The sequence below is a fragment of the Daldinia decipiens genome, assembly GCF_022478715.1.
Source record: "Daldinia decipiens strain CBS 113046 unplaced genomic scaffold F4813scaffold_4, whole genome shotgun sequence".
In the NCBI taxonomy this organism is placed as follows: Eukaryota; Fungi; Ascomycota; class Sordariomycetes; order Xylariales; family Hypoxylaceae; genus Daldinia; species Daldinia decipiens.
The window spans coordinates 898,947-913,884 of NW_026054547.1; the positions used below are offsets into that span (position 1 = coordinate 898,947).

Sequence of the window (14,938 nt, forward strand, 5' to 3'; positions counted from 1 at the left end):
CGTCTCGTGGATTTGACCTTGGGGATGTACTTTTGGTTGTTACAGGGCCGGTAGGACGGCTTACAGGTAGATTCGCCCAGAGCAATAAGAGGTAGTTGGGCAATAGGCAAGCAAGCCTGTCGGGTTTTATGATCACGATAAAATACAAAAGTCCTTCGAGATTTGGTCATAATTCTGAGTGTGGGTTTTTTCTACTTCGAGTGATGTGATGATTGTGATTGGCTTCGTTATAAAACCCGGTATGCAAGCAGGAAGGAACTATCAATCAACACAAAGTCTTTGCATAGTAGGCCTATAGTAAGCACATCTTGCCCTTGTCCTAGGTCCAGTCCGAGCTCGTGACCTCGAGGTTCTCTCGTCTGTCCTGTCGAGATGGTTTGAGTCTGAAAATATGTAATAAATTTTAGAAGTATACATTGTCTCCAAATAGCTCTCTTGCACAATATTGTCCTGGGAGATTATACTTTAGTATTCAATAGAAACATAGGTGTATATAGGTAACTGGACACGAATGGTCAATATAACTAGAGTAAGTATTAGCAATTAGCAAAGATATCACAGGGAAATTAGGCAAATGGCATTCAAGATAATGGAGTCGCCTTTTATATACGTATACATTGTATTTTACACAGCACGCGTGGCAATATCTCATTGCAAGGCGTATCCTCCCCCCCCCCCTCTTCCCTACCTTTTTCCTTCTCACCAAGCCAAGCCCCTAAGCCTCGACGACCTCAGCCTTATACCCCTCCGGCACAATAATCTCCTCACCCGCCCTCTTTAGGATCTTAACCGCCTCGACGTAGACCTTATTTATATGCACGTTGATATTATGCAATTTGACTTCGTAGACGTCTCCGACGCATACATCGGCCATCCGGATGACGCCGTTTAGAGTGTCGGTACGCAAGATGGCAGTCCGCTCGAACCAATCCAGACGTCCTTGGGCTGCACGACGGCCGTTCACGTGCAAGACTGTAAACCGGAAGGTCTCGGGGATCTTGGCTTCGCCGAAGCGCCACGCGCGCACCAAGGCCTGCAGGATCCACTGGTCGGCGCCGTCGCCGCGGATCAGGGCGCGCGCTTGCTTTTCGCGCACCCGGATCATGGGGAGCATGCGATCTAGTTGCTTGCGGCTGAAGGGCAGGAATGAGTCGTTGCTCTTGTTGCCCCTTAGCGAAGTGCCGGAGGTGTGCTCCTTCAAAAGGGCGGCTTCGATCTGCCAGTGGACAATCAAGTCTGAGAACCGACGGAGCGGGGATGTCGCCTTGGCGTACATATCGGCGCCGAGTGTGAAGTACGGGCCGGCGGTCGTGGTGAGCTCGTCATTACCGGTGAGAGACCAGAGATGGCGCCACTGGTTATCGTCGGGCCGGATACCTGCTCTGAGCAGAGGGTAGAAGACGTCGCGGGTGTACTGCTGGACTCTGTCGATGTTCTGCGCGGCGTGGGGCTGCGTGCGGAACGGGATTGGAATGCCACGCTCGTAGCACCATTTAGCGGCGATCTCACCAGCCAGTCGCATAGCATTTTCGACCAGGTCAGTCGCGGGGCGTTTGGAGTACCCGATACGGATTGAAGGGTCCCCTGTCAAGGCTGTGAAGTTGTCGATCTCATGCTGTGGAAGGTGGTCAAAGTAGGCCATTGCTTCGGGGCGAGGGTGAAAGAAAGGGGTAGCCCCTTTCTCAAGTCTGTGGCCATGGATAGCCTTGCCCAATTCCGAAAGGAGCGCCAAGTCACTCTTTTGGCCCTCAGTTAAATGCTGAGGCCGAGTCATCTTTCTTGGGGGGGGCTTGGGCTTCGGAATAGGACCAAGAATTACCTCGTATTCTTGTCCGGTAGCGGGATGCCCTCGGCAATCTTCAATTGCTGAAGCAACATCCCCGTCGGTCATGTACACGACATCCTCTAGAATTCCGGGTGTAATCTTGCGATCTAAAACGTGACCGTCCTTGTCTACCAACGCACTAAACGTCAAGCAGGGTCTGCCTGGGGCTAACGAAAATATGTCTGGGCCAATATTTTGGGGTAGCATACGCTCGAAGTGACCAGGCAAGTATATCGTTTCTGGGATTAGCTCGGCGTACTTAGCGACAGGTGTTTCGGCCTGTATTGAAGAAGCCGGATCTGCAACATGTATATGAATCCAAAATTGGTTAGGATTGGAAGTCTTCTCGATTGAAACGGCATCGTCGATATCCATGGTAGCCTCGGAGTCGATGCAATAAGCAGTGAGTTTACAGGGTTTCCTCATAGGGGCTAATATGTCTCCTTTTATGTGGCGATCGAGATTGCCGTAGTAGGGTCGAATATAGCCCCCTCCCCGTTTAATCTCAACACCCGGGAAACGTATGTTATATCGAGCAGGAATTTCCCAGGATGGTATCCAGCCAACTTCTTGTAGGAAAGTCCAGCCCGTTGATACCGAATAACCTTCGGCGGCTTGATACCTGTCGAGGGCTCGTAAGATAGTAGATCCAAAGCATTGAAGCCGTGAGTAATTTGGAAATTTCTGGTAGCTAGACCATAGCTCCATAAATTGCAATATCTCTAGATCGGTCGGGGACCACCGATGGGTAGCTGGTGCCGACGCTTTTGCCGACGGTTCTTTTACCTTTGACGGCCCAATAATACCGCTTTCTGTCCATAGTCGAGTTTCTCGGCTCTGGTCGATTAATTTGCGAGCTTTTTTGATGAAATTGCGCACTGGAGATAGACTGTCCCATTTACCTTCTCGTAAACCCACATCTATTTCTACGAAATCTCGGACTAGCCCCTCTACCTTCTGGATGATTTGTACCTCGGACAGCGGACTGATTTCGAAAAGATACGATCTTTTGTGACCGGTCTGCCGGAGAGGCCTGAAGAAAACTTCATCTTGCAGGAGAGATCTATGAACAGCGTAGAGGGCTACAGGCTCGAACTTTCCGTCCTTTTTATAAGATTCAGGAAGCAGTAACTCGGTGATTTCGTGCAGGGTCAGATATCGATGCTTCAGTGGATCTCCGATGAAGGAGCTAGACGCGTCGAGTGTACCGGCGTTTTCTTGATACACGGCTTCCGCATCATGGGAAAATTTTAACATCTTACGCAGCAGCTTAGCTCCTGCAGCCCTAGAAGGACCGTGGCCAAGATCCTGAAGAGCATTTAGAGCTTCTAACGGTATGGCGCCAGTCGGTAGTTCCTTGAGGACAAGTTCGAGCTCAGCCGGCGAGACGAATCTTTGAACAACGAAAAGCGACTTGACGCCTAGGCCGACGAACCATTTACCGCTGCTTGTGTAATAGTGATCATAGCCGTTGTAACGACCCAAGCAAATTGCCAACATAGGTCGCCTCGACCCTTCAGAGCTATAGAATCCCAGTTAGTCTTGATACGAAGAATAAATAAAAATGGTATCGTACCCCAACTCAACCATATCTCCAGCTCTTAGAATAGCATCATCGGAGCGCAGGTCGCCAAGCTCATCCCCATCGAATAGCGGCGCGGCCACATCAAAGGTACCCATGGACACATTCTGCGGGCGAGTGAAGCTGTTGGACAGCTCGCCTGCATCTGCATAATCAGACAAGATGGTTTTTACTTCATCTTGGTTTTCTTCCTCCCATTTCCTTAAGCGTTCTCGGATGGGTATTGGGTGTTTCCCATTTTCGTCTTGTTCTTCCAAGGCGCGCAACTGCGCAAGGGGATCATTACCACTTAGATTAGAATGATGTGCGGTAGCTAGAGTCTACAGAAACATATGAGGATTAGGACGGTTAAGAGGGACATGAAGGTCTGCTATCACATACTCGTCTCCATAGAGGTTGGTTAATTCTTGGCAGAAACTTCGCATCTGACTTTGAAATTATGGGTGATGTGACCCTTTGGAAGGTACATCTCCAGCATACGTAAGATCTACTCGACGTCCGTAGCATTGTATCTACGTGCCGTGAATAAAAGAAAGACTTTTGTTAAGTTAAGATAAAGATAATTTCTCGTTGTCCTGTTTTGTTCTCATCGTGGCAAAATTTTGTTGTTGAAAGGTTTAATAGTGAATGAATGGGTGGGTCGCATCACACGTCCCTAGGTACCAGCTGTACTTACATAAAGAGCAGGTGGCAACGGTCCGTCACTACTCCGAGATTACTCAGGTAACCTGACTATTGTCCTTATCAAACTTCAAAATGTATAAAGAGTTTAAACACGAATATAAGCAACATTAGCAACATTAGCTAACATAATAACAATAGAACGTCCTAACATGAGGTACCTAATGAGTCAAGGACCTCATTAATTACGCTCTCATAAGTAATGCTCATGACTTGAACTATGTTAGTTCTGTTTGCGAATAACTATATTGTAAGAATCTTGTAAGAATCTTACGGGATATTATCTCACGTCTTTCAAATATATCAAGTGCATCTCCGCGGCAAATAATATATGAAAGGAGTCTTTCAGGTCCGCCTGTTCTCTAAGTGTAAACCATGTCATTTTCTCAAAGGCAATCGGGGGCCTTTGTGTGCCGCGAGTAGGTTTCTTCTACTTGATCTCTCGTCTTCGCACCTATTATCTCTTCCCAACTCGAGACTTGATTCATTTCACCATTGCCCCCTTTAGAATACTTTCCATCGGATATAGGAACATGGCTGCCAAACGCTTTGCAATTTTGATGTTGGCCAGCAGTGCCTTAGCACAGATGTCCGACATGGAAAACATGTCGCATGCGTCGAACATGTTGAGCACTGCTTCTCCCATGGGTGAGATGACATCGATCTCACAGTCGGTTGGTTCCTCCACCGCCATATCCGGCTCGCAGATGACGACTGCGGCTAGCAGTTGGGCAACTTCTACACCAGCGGAACCATCCACGTCTAGTCCTGCCACGGCCAATGAGACACAGACGGCGGCTGGGATGCCGATGGGTACCGGCGGGGTGACGCCAAACGCTACTGGCGGTGGGCAAATCCCTGTGTCAGGCGCCGGAGCTGTGAACAGCATTTCGGTAAGTCCGTCTTCTTATGTTCTTGGCTTGTAGTTAACATTTGACCTAGGTTGGCCTGTTCGCCGTCTCCATAGCACTTGCCGCCTCAGTATTGCTGTAAAGCATTCTCTGCCGAGTGCTAGCTGCCGGACTCTCACATATTGCGATAGAGTTCAATCATAACGGAAAGAGTGTCAGATATAATCTAGAGTATGTTCTGTAAAACCACTTGGATCAACTCTCGGAATCAGTTGTAAGATCCATCATCGCTCGACAACATTCCTGGCCCAGGGAATCGTTACGATATTTCTTTGGTGTGGACATGGGTTCGGGTTGAGTCGTAGATCTATCTGTACTATTGGTCCGTCAATAGAAAAAGGCAACATATGACAATCTTCTCAAGATAGTGTACCAAACATAACGTGTTGAGGCTCTAAATATAAATACATAATAGGACCGACATTTGATATGCCTGAAATAACGTGCTATTTAAAAGCTTGAATAATGGGGATGTGGAGGATTAACGTGATCCCAATCTTGGATGGAAAGTCAGCGAAGATTATTACCTATTCTATGTAAGATCCAAGTCGGGAAAATTAGACTTAGCTGCTTTGGATAGCTGACGCCGACAACACAGCCAACGACCCAATGTCTAGATTATCAGGTCGAATAACCAATAACGGCACCCAACCACGTGTACAACGCCAGCGGTCAATTCATTTTTCCCATGATTACTATGTAAAGTCCCCAGTGCGTACAGTACTACGTAGTATGCGCCCTAGGCCCAAATTTGATGTCGACCCTGACAATAGGCTATCTAGACTCCAGGTTTCAGGCTACAAGAGCCTGTTAATCTGGCATTAATCTTGTTCGGCCCACAGTCTAGCCAACACTCGCTCTATTAAGGGGGCATTCAAGGCTTAAAGCTTAAGCGTCACGAAAGATTTGGTAAAGCCTTGTAGAATAGGAGAAGGGAGCTAGAGTCTTTAAGTGCCTAGAAAGCTTATGTTAGCCTGTGGATAATTACCACGTCCATGTCATCCTACATTAGTCACATACATACTATGTAGATATGCTATCAGTCAGAATCCTGGGGAAGCTAGCTTGTTTTTTAGTATCTAGAGGGTCTGGCCGTTCGGCGTAGGGGAAGGGTGGGTGCCGAACAGGAAGGACGATCTGATCAACGATCAACAAGAGTAAACTTGCTAACCTAGGCATCTAAGATCATGACGGCTGTTAAGTAATACATATGCAAGCCATCCGCTACTCAGCTCAACCTAGCTCTCTACTACGCAGCAGGAAGCAGGAAGGAGGATAAACTAGTACCAACTGTTAATAATCCTTCGGATCGTAATGACGTGGGTTATCGAAATGGAATTAAAAGTACCTAGCTAAAGTAGGGGAGAATATGTATGAGCCAATCAAGCGGTGATGAACTCCCGAACGAAAGAGAAAAAAAAAAAAAAAAAAAGGAGTGCCATCTCATATTTGGCCAATTCTCCATGTCTGTCTTAGTTGCTAATGCGCTTGAAGCCCCAATGAGCCCTAATAATAAATATAATAAATATAATAAATGCATACGAGGGTACTTTTCCGATATACATAGCATGTAAGCCGAGATAAGCCTAGTCCTGCAGGTACGCTGCAGCTCTAGACCAGCATTAGGACAGAATAGGTTTAGTCAGGGCCGATGCGTAATTTCGCTTGATGGTCGGGTAATTTCCCAAGGCGACAAAGGAAAGACCGCAAGTCCCCACTGGAAAGAAAGGGTTGCCTTCCAAGGAAGAGTCGATTTTACAGGCCAGGGCCGTATTTGATTGGCCAGAAGCAAAAGGCTCTATGGATATTCTCCTAATTGGGGTAAGCTCATAACCCATTCCACAACCTATTCTAACCCCCTTTCTTCACCTTTTTTTCGACGAATCTTCCTCGAACCCAGTCCAGTGGTCAGTTTTGCACAGCTCATCTTGGGTCCAAGATGGATGTTACTTTTTTATTCAAAATTTCGGACTTTGACCACTATGGACCTACTTTTATGCACTGAGGGTCAAGACACTCTGGCTGGCTATTCGTCCGTGGAGGATTCCGCGAGCTGCCAGGTAGGTAGTTTGTCTGTGCAAATCGAGTAGAAACTAGGCCACGCTTGAGCAGGCGACCCTGGTAGGGATCCATCCATCACAGGAACCATTGCAAGATGCAGAGGGAGAGCAAGGGGACCCAGGATTAGCGGGGACCAACGCTGCCACCCCATTTGCCCCATTGCCAAAAACAACCATCAGGTAAAATTGGCGCTGGCTGGCTGGGCCGCGCTGGGACGCAATGGTGCCCTAATAAAAGTACAAGAGATCTGCCGTTCCCATGATACCCTCCTTTCCTCTTTTCCTTTCCTCACGAAACGACCCTGTTGATGTCGATGCAGTGACGTGAAAGCATCTCTCCAGCTTTCGTCCTTGTTTTCTGCGTATCCAACCCACCGCTTCACTCTTTTAGCGGGCACTCGTTTTCACGATATCACGAAAATAAACAAACAGCTCTACAGTTAAATTCGCGCAACCGTCTACGGTCAATTGGAGTTTAGTTCGAAGGAATTTCAACAAGTAATAATGAAGGCAACTTTCGCGGTCGCCGCTGCTGCGGCCCTGACCGGTGTCAACGCCGTCAGCGTTCACCGCGGACACGCTCGCGCCCACGATGCGTTCCACGCCCTCGAGAAGAAGGCTGACAATGCCACCTGCGGATGTACTACCATCTACAGCACCTACTATGGTGAAGCTACTCGTATGTTATGGATCCTTTCGCGACTATCAGAATAGGTTTCTAATCATAGATGCTAGTCTCGTTCCCTCCGGTCCCCCCAGCGACTACTGCTACACCTGTGGCTACACCCTCGTCCATCTCCGCCCCGCCGCCGCCGCCGCCGCCAGCTACGACTACCTCGACTGCCGTGCTCGTCCCGACGCCAATTCCCCAGACTTGCTCGACCACGGGTGTCTACACTTTCCCCGCTACCACCGTCACTCTGACCGAGCCGACTACGGTTTGCGTTCCTTCCACGACCTCTGTCCCCGTTGGTACTCACACCTTAGGTGGTGTTACCACCGTCGTCACGACCGCAACTACCGTTACCTGCCCGTACGCCACGGTCACCACCAGCGAAGGTGTTACTACCAGTGTCATTAAGACCACGACCTACGTCTGCCCGTCTGCTGGTACCTACACCATTGCTCCCATTACGACCACGGTCGACAAGCCCGCCACTGTGACCGTTCCTTCCGTCACCAACTACCCCCCTGGAACGTACACTCAGCCTGAGGTTATCACCACTGTCACTGAGACCAACACCGTTGTCTACTGCCCGTTCGACATTCCTACTCCTAGCGCCTCAACCACTCTTGTCCAGGTTCCGACCACGGCTCCTGTTGTCGTCCCTAGCATCACCAGCGTTCCAAGCGTCCCCAGTGTCCCCACCATTCCTGCTATTCCTGAGGTCTCTATTTCCGTTTCCGTTCCTGTTCCCGTGGTTCCTCAGCCCAGCTCGTACATACCTTCTTCTCCGTCTTCTTCTACTCCCTCTAAGCCTAAGCCCAGCGGTACCCTCGGTGGACCGCCTGGTCAGCCATGGGGTATCTCGTACACTCCCTACGAGACTAGCGAGCAGGGTGGATGCAAGAGTGCCAGCCAGGTTGAGCAGGACATTGCTGCTATTGCCGCTGCCGGTATTAAGTCTGTCCGTGTCTACTCCACTGACTGCGATACCCTCCCCAACGTTGGTGGCTCTTGCGCTAAGCACGGCCTGAAGATGATCCTCGGTATCTTCATCGACTCTCCTGGCTGTTCTGCCCACAACCCCAGTGTTTCTGAGCAGATTAGCGCCATCAAGAGCTGGGCCAAGTGGGATCTTGTTGACCTTATCTCGGTTGGTAACGAGGCTGTCTTCCACGGCTACTGCCAGCCTTCCGAGCTCTCTGCCCTTATCACCAAGTGCAAGGGCGAGTTCAGCGGCTACACCGGCAAGTACACTACTGCTGAGACTGTCAACATCTGGCAACAGAGTGACTTCTCTTCTGCTATCTGCGGCGTCGTTGATGTTGCTGGTGCCAATGCTCACGCTTTCTTCAACACTCAGACCGTTGCCTCTCAGGCTGGTCAGTTTGTCAAGGGCCAGCTCGATATCGTCAACAACATCTGCCAGGGCATCTCCGGTATCATTCTTGAGACCGGTTGGCCCTCAGCTGGTGAGGCTATGGGTCTTGCCGTTCCGGGCGTGTCCCAGCAAGCCGAGGCCATCAAGAGCATCGTCAAGGAGTGCGGTGACCAGGCTGTCATGTTCAGTTACTCAAATGACGCATGGAAGGATCCCAACACTGCTTGCAAGTGCGAGCCTCACTTCGGTATCGCCGCTGCTCTTGGCATTAACGTCAGCATATAAGATACCTTCTAAGCGCGCACTAATGGCGTTATATTGTATATTGTTACGTCTTTATCCAAACGGGTTGCAACATACACGCTTTTGGCTACGGAGAAGTATATGACTAGGCTACCGTCAGGGCGGTTCAGTTGTTGTATATCCGGAGGATGCGTATCCGTAGTTCCCTTTGTAATAAGAGCGATGTCTAGGGTTGGACTGGCGGCGCAAGGAAAGCAATACATGTATTTCTTGAGTAGCTCAATCTTAGGTGTCAATACTTGACCCCGTCCCGAATATAGGGTCTGATTCATAATGTTGTAATCTACTAGTATCTATTATTGGATAATACTGTTTGTCTTTACGATTTATATTTTCTGTGATATGCTCTTTCAGAACCTCTTCTGAAATATATTTATTGACTTGTTTTATATTTTGCTTTGTCGATGTTGAGTCATCGTCAGGTTTTTAATGTTCCTTTTTAAATGGAACTTTTTAGGGAAGTCGGAGGGGGTTACAACCAGGTTGGTAAGTATACAAATCACCTCTCTGTCTTTTGCGTCAATCCCCTATTTCCACACCAAAACTCGCCCTTTTATGGCCGTATGAAATGTGTAAGGAAAATGAAGAATATTTTTATTTTATTTTATTTTTATAAGTCTGTTGCGAAAGTATATATTGTTTGTAGTTTTATAATTCTCGTTTTCTCTTGCTTTTTCGTAGCTGTGTAAAGACAGTTAGCTTTGGTGGGAAAGCGCGGGACTGGTGTATAAGAATTGTAGATGAGTGTATGTTTCGTAGTTACTTACAACTAGTAATAGCTACCTAGTTGGTTGGTTGATCTTTACCTTACTAACCCAGGTATTTCGGTAACAGTATTCCTTTTGTGACGGGCTACCATTACGGTGTCACATTTGTGTTGCGGATCCTGTTCCGCGTTGTCGATCCGCTCGTATCCTCATCCTACTACAGGGTCCGGGGGCGGGGGGGGATATGGGTTTTAGGGGCCCTATGTGTTCCTGTCTCATGGCCGAGGTTGAGACCCGCCAGGTGCGAGTAATACTATAACACTATGTTGGATATCTATTAGTTAGTTATCGAGTCCTGTTTTGTCGTTTTGTCGTGAGAATGTGAAGACAAGCCAATATCGCCATACATGTACAAAACAACTATGTTGTGGGAGAAGCAACCTGGTTTGGGCGACAAGCTTAAAACGTGGAGTTGCGGCTTTAGCAAAGGGGGTTTAGTGGTGGTTTTTATTTATTTAGTTATTTGACGCTGTTCATGGTCCTTTTTACATGGCGTCTGTTGTCGCTTGTGCGAAATGATGGGAAGCTTAGATGACTAATGATATAAAATTTGGATACTAACAACTTCTAGAGTCTTTACTCAGTTATATAGTCGAGGGGATTATCGAAGAGGGTATTTGTCTTTCGTGGAAGGAATGCTAAATATTTTTGGATAATTAGTTACTTTGCCACCACTCTCTCCATGGCCTACGTATACACAGTAGTTATAGAGGTGCAGTTCTGTCTTTCTATATATGAGAGCTTACATAGTAGTGATGAGATGTACCTTAACGCCGTTTGGGACACCCGGGAGAGACCGAACACGTGGTGATGAAAGCGTCTTCATTCCCTAACTGTGTTGCTTTCCCTTTAATTAAGCATAGCTTCTGACGTGTCTCTGGAAATAGGGGTCAGTACTAGATATAGAAGTCTTGCTGTCTTTCATATGAACAAGACGCATATGACTAGAGTATGATGCTGTTAATGTGCAATACGGCGATACGTTTCGCGATAACAGACAACTCGAGTAGCAACCTGACCAGCAGTCTTATACTTTTGACACGCATAGTTCACCAAAATCTTGACCAGACACTACACACCACACATATCGAGAAGCCGGAATAAGTGTCATAATTACAGCCCACTCTCCAAATAGGTCCCTACCCGTTTGTTCTATCCAGCCATACCCTTCTGCCTGTGTACAAACCAACTATATGTACACCTGATATCGACGCGCAATGCTTGCTTCGCATCGTTGATTCATTCAAACTGCCAAGAACATGGAAAAAAAACCATCCGATAACACACTTTCCGACCAACGCCTCCACGAATGCTAGAGCCCATATATAGAAGTGGCCCGTTACAAAATCCTGGCCTATGCATTCGTTAAATGATCTTATCCCTCATTCCATATATCTACTGTGTTCAAGCCGCGGGATCTGATTCGGGGATCTCGAGCGTGTCTTCCGGGCTGGCTTCAACTGGTAACTCAACGTCCTTAACCGGGTGAAGTAGCATGGGTGGTAGGCACATTCTACCCTCTCCACCCCGCATTTCATTGACATTCGTGCCATTCTTGCTCTCGTCTGCGGTCAACTCGAACTCCTCGCCTCCATCGTTGTTGACCTTCAATCCGAGCCATCTTCGGTACAAGTTGGGTGCGAAACCTGAGTTGTAGAACCAGGTAAGACCTATAAGGTTATGCTCACGCTGGCCGAACACGGAAGTACGGGCGCCTCCTGTAGCTCCATTTTTGCCGTTGTTGAGGGTCCTCTCAAAGATCTCCGTAGGCCACTCGCGGTCCACGTAAAGAGGGTGTGGTACAAATACGGCCTTGTAACCATGTTGCAGAGCAACAGTACCCGGCCACATCTCTGGGAAAGCGTGATGTTTCAAGAAGGCAGTCTCTCGGTGCATTTTCATGAGTAGACGGCGAGACATACGCGATGCTGTGATGATCTGAGCCCTGCGAGGCGGCATTCCATTGTTACCCGTTGTGTTATAGCCAGTAATGTCGTCAGCTAGACCCCAAGTAGTTCCCTCTGGATCGAACATGGGGTTGAACGTAATATAATCAGCCTCCTCGCCAACTCCCCATACGTATTTGTCCTTTTCGTAGGTTGTCTCGGGTACGGGATCATCGTCTGGTTCAAACCAATCTTTAGGATCTTTGGGTCTTTCAGGACCCCAAATAGGCTTTTCGCCCCGATTAGACTGCGATTTCTTGTTGGCTCCAGGAACATTATCCCATATATTATCGGCACCTTTAGTGCCCATCTCGGTCTGCACTCGCGCCATCTGCTTGAAATCCTCCCACGTTCCATGGACGGAAGGCAGGTAAAATCGAGAATTCCGTTCCCAGAGCCCCTTACGTGGCTGTTTCTTGGCCCAATCCTCTATCTTGGTGAACAAGTCATAGTAATGGCCAGTGTATCGAATGTCCATCTCCCACTGCCAGTAATAGTCATATTCTGGGTGTAAGTAGGCAAAATGTTGCATAGCCATTTGCAAGCCACGGTAGACGCCGTGGACGGGCAAATCTGGTCCACGAGCGAAAAGATCGAAAATTCCCTGGTAAAGCGATAGCATTTGGGTTTCTGTCCAGAATGTGACAATACCTCGGAATTCCTCCGGTACAGTCTCTTCAATTCGTCGTTGGTATACGGCTGCGTCTGCCCAAATTGGGTGTGCAGCATCATTCTTAACTTGAACGAGCAGGTGAATGTCATATCGACCACCGGATGCTAGCACCAATTCGCTGATTAGGGAGCGAATGTTCATTACGTCCTCTTCTCTCCAGAAGTATTCATCCCAGCATCGGATCACAACTGCGGTCCTTGGCAGCTGCTTCCCTGCAGTCACACCTTCGGCGGCCGGGACCGGCTTCTTCTCCTTAACAGTTTTGTCTGTCTTGTCGGCTGATGACTTGGGTGATTCGGGAACTGGAGAGTCACGCGCCTGGAGCTTTGTGGCAGCAATATCCTCATTGATGTAGAAACCATGTGGAGAGGGCTGTCTAGCGGGCACTTTCTTGTAACGATCAGCATTTGTCTGATAGCATCGCCTCTGAACATCCGCCCAGTCCGTCCCTCTCCAGTCGACTTGGGGCACCTTGTCCCAAGTAGACTCAAAGCCTTCCTTTTCACCGTGTTCCCCAGTACCGAGACCACCGGACCTAACGGAATAACCGAAGCCATATGGCCCATAGCGGCCATAGCGTTCGAAGCAGATATCCTCGGGAAGCCCCAGGAGCTCATAGGAACCGAGCACGGGGTCAGGGAAACCATGGGGACGTCCCTCATAGTAGCGAATAGGAGGCACGCGTACTTTGTTTGCCTTGTCAATGTAGCATTCCTGAAATTGCTCAGGGGCATCCTGGAAAACACTCTGGGGATACCGGATATACTCTTTACTGGCAGGCAAGTTCCGCTCTTCGACGTCAGAGTTTAAGTTGGTGCTATTGACATAGAACAACTTGTCTATGGGCTGCTCCCCTTTGGATCGGGGATACTCGGGCGTATTCTGGGAAAAAGGTACCAAGTTCCTGATACCACCGTAATATCTTGTAAGAAATGGGAATTGCTCCCACGAAGGAGGCGGAGATGGCGGCCTATCAATCTTGCCTTCAGCAAGGGCTCTGTTCTCATTGTGACTTGCTCGGATGAGCGAGAATATCATCGAGACAATGAAGAATGTTAAGCCAAAGCAGAGATACCGAACGACCTTGTTTGGCAAACGGTAGTTAAGTGGTTGGCGCGGTTTACGAGGAACTGGGAAGGCTCTTTTAGGCATGATAGGGGTTGCTGTAGAAGTTGAAGCACTTGTGAATCTTGAGTTGTTTGTACCAGGAGATGAGGTGGTAGAATAGTCGTCGTAATCGGAATCGTCGTAAGAATCGTTTGAATTTCGTTCCTTACTTGTAAGATGTACATTTTCGTAAACAGGCAACTGAGATTGCCGACCCTCGCGGGAGCGCAACGGGTTCGAAAGAATTCCCATCTTAGATGGGGAGCAAGATTCTGTTCGACCGTATTAGTATTACGATGTTTTCAATAAACTGTCTCTCTAAGAGAGGCTACGAACTTGTACACCAAACTTGATCTGATTGCTTGGCCTGTCTCCTTGCGCCCGGCTTGGGTGATGATGCTAGGTAGCCACAGACTCGCGAGTCGCGACAGATAACCGCAAATATGTTTGATATTCGCGTGTATTGGGCGTTTACCCTTTTGCAGAAGTTGATTTCGAGTTTGCAAATAAACACGAGGAAATATAATTCCAACCTTGAAGTCGAGGGGTATCGTAATCGATAGGTAAGTTGTTGATGATTTGTTTTGAGATTCCCACTTTCTCCTTTTCAGTCCAATGGCCACTGGCCCCCTATCCCTGTTCTTACCCCTGTCATGCTGACGACCTGGCAACCGTAGGAAGGTGCGGTACCTAGGTACTTCAAACGAGAAAACTACGTAATTGCTGATGCTGAACCAATCAGAGCAGCTTGTCTCTCCTGAATAGACGCCCAATAAGGGATCGGATAAGTGAGGTTAGATAAGCATTCTCAGACTATTACATAAGTACATACCTAGGTTACTGCATAATGTCGGAAACCTTGTAGGTTAATATTAGACTTGTCGAATGCATTCCGTTACTACTTCAAGTCGGCGGTTGGACGTTGTATTTCGACATTGGCAGCTTCACCTTGACATGTTGTTTTCTGCGTGTAACATTATTGTGTAATTACAAAAGAGAAGATCCAAGAAAGTCCCCTCTATCAACTTGGAGATTTCC

General features: G+C 48.1%; 3 protein-coding genes across 3 annotated transcripts; 1 reads left to right on the top strand and 2 right to left on the bottom strand.

Moving 5' to 3' along the window:
* Positions 1-612: 612 nt before the first annotated feature.
* On the bottom strand, positions 613-4,325 carry F4813DRAFT_227245 (RNB-domain-containing protein). Its single transcript, XM_049239869.1, has 4 exons — positions 4,084-4,325; positions 3,789-3,919; positions 3,402-3,727; positions 613-3,347 (listed from the first exon to the last, which is right to left on the bottom strand). The coding sequence occupies exons 2-4, from the start codon at positions 3,912-3,914 to the stop codon at positions 716-718; spliced, it is 3,084 nt and encodes a 1,027-aa protein (XP_049103345.1). The 5' UTR covers positions 3,915-3,919; positions 4,084-4,325; the 3' UTR covers positions 613-715.
* A 3,067-nt stretch (positions 4,326-7,392) lies between these two features.
* On the top strand, positions 7,393-9,511 carry F4813DRAFT_227291 (glycoside hydrolase family 17 protein). Its single transcript, XM_049239870.1, has 2 exons — positions 7,393-7,738; positions 7,795-9,511. Exons 1-2 carry the CDS (start codon positions 7,564-7,566, stop codon positions 9,387-9,389), a joined length of 1,770 nt encoding a protein of 589 aa, XP_049103346.1. The 5' UTR covers positions 7,393-7,563; the 3' UTR covers positions 9,390-9,511.
* A 2,067-nt stretch (positions 9,512-11,578) lies between these two features.
* F4813DRAFT_385915 (uncharacterized protein) lies at positions 11,579-14,152 on the bottom strand (the record flags this gene model as incomplete). Its single annotated transcript, XM_049246333.1, has 1 exon — positions 11,579-14,152. One exon carries the CDS (start codon positions 14,150-14,152, stop codon positions 11,579-11,581), a length of 2,574 nt encoding a protein of 857 aa, XP_049103347.1.
* Positions 14,153-14,938: the final 786 nt, after the last annotated feature.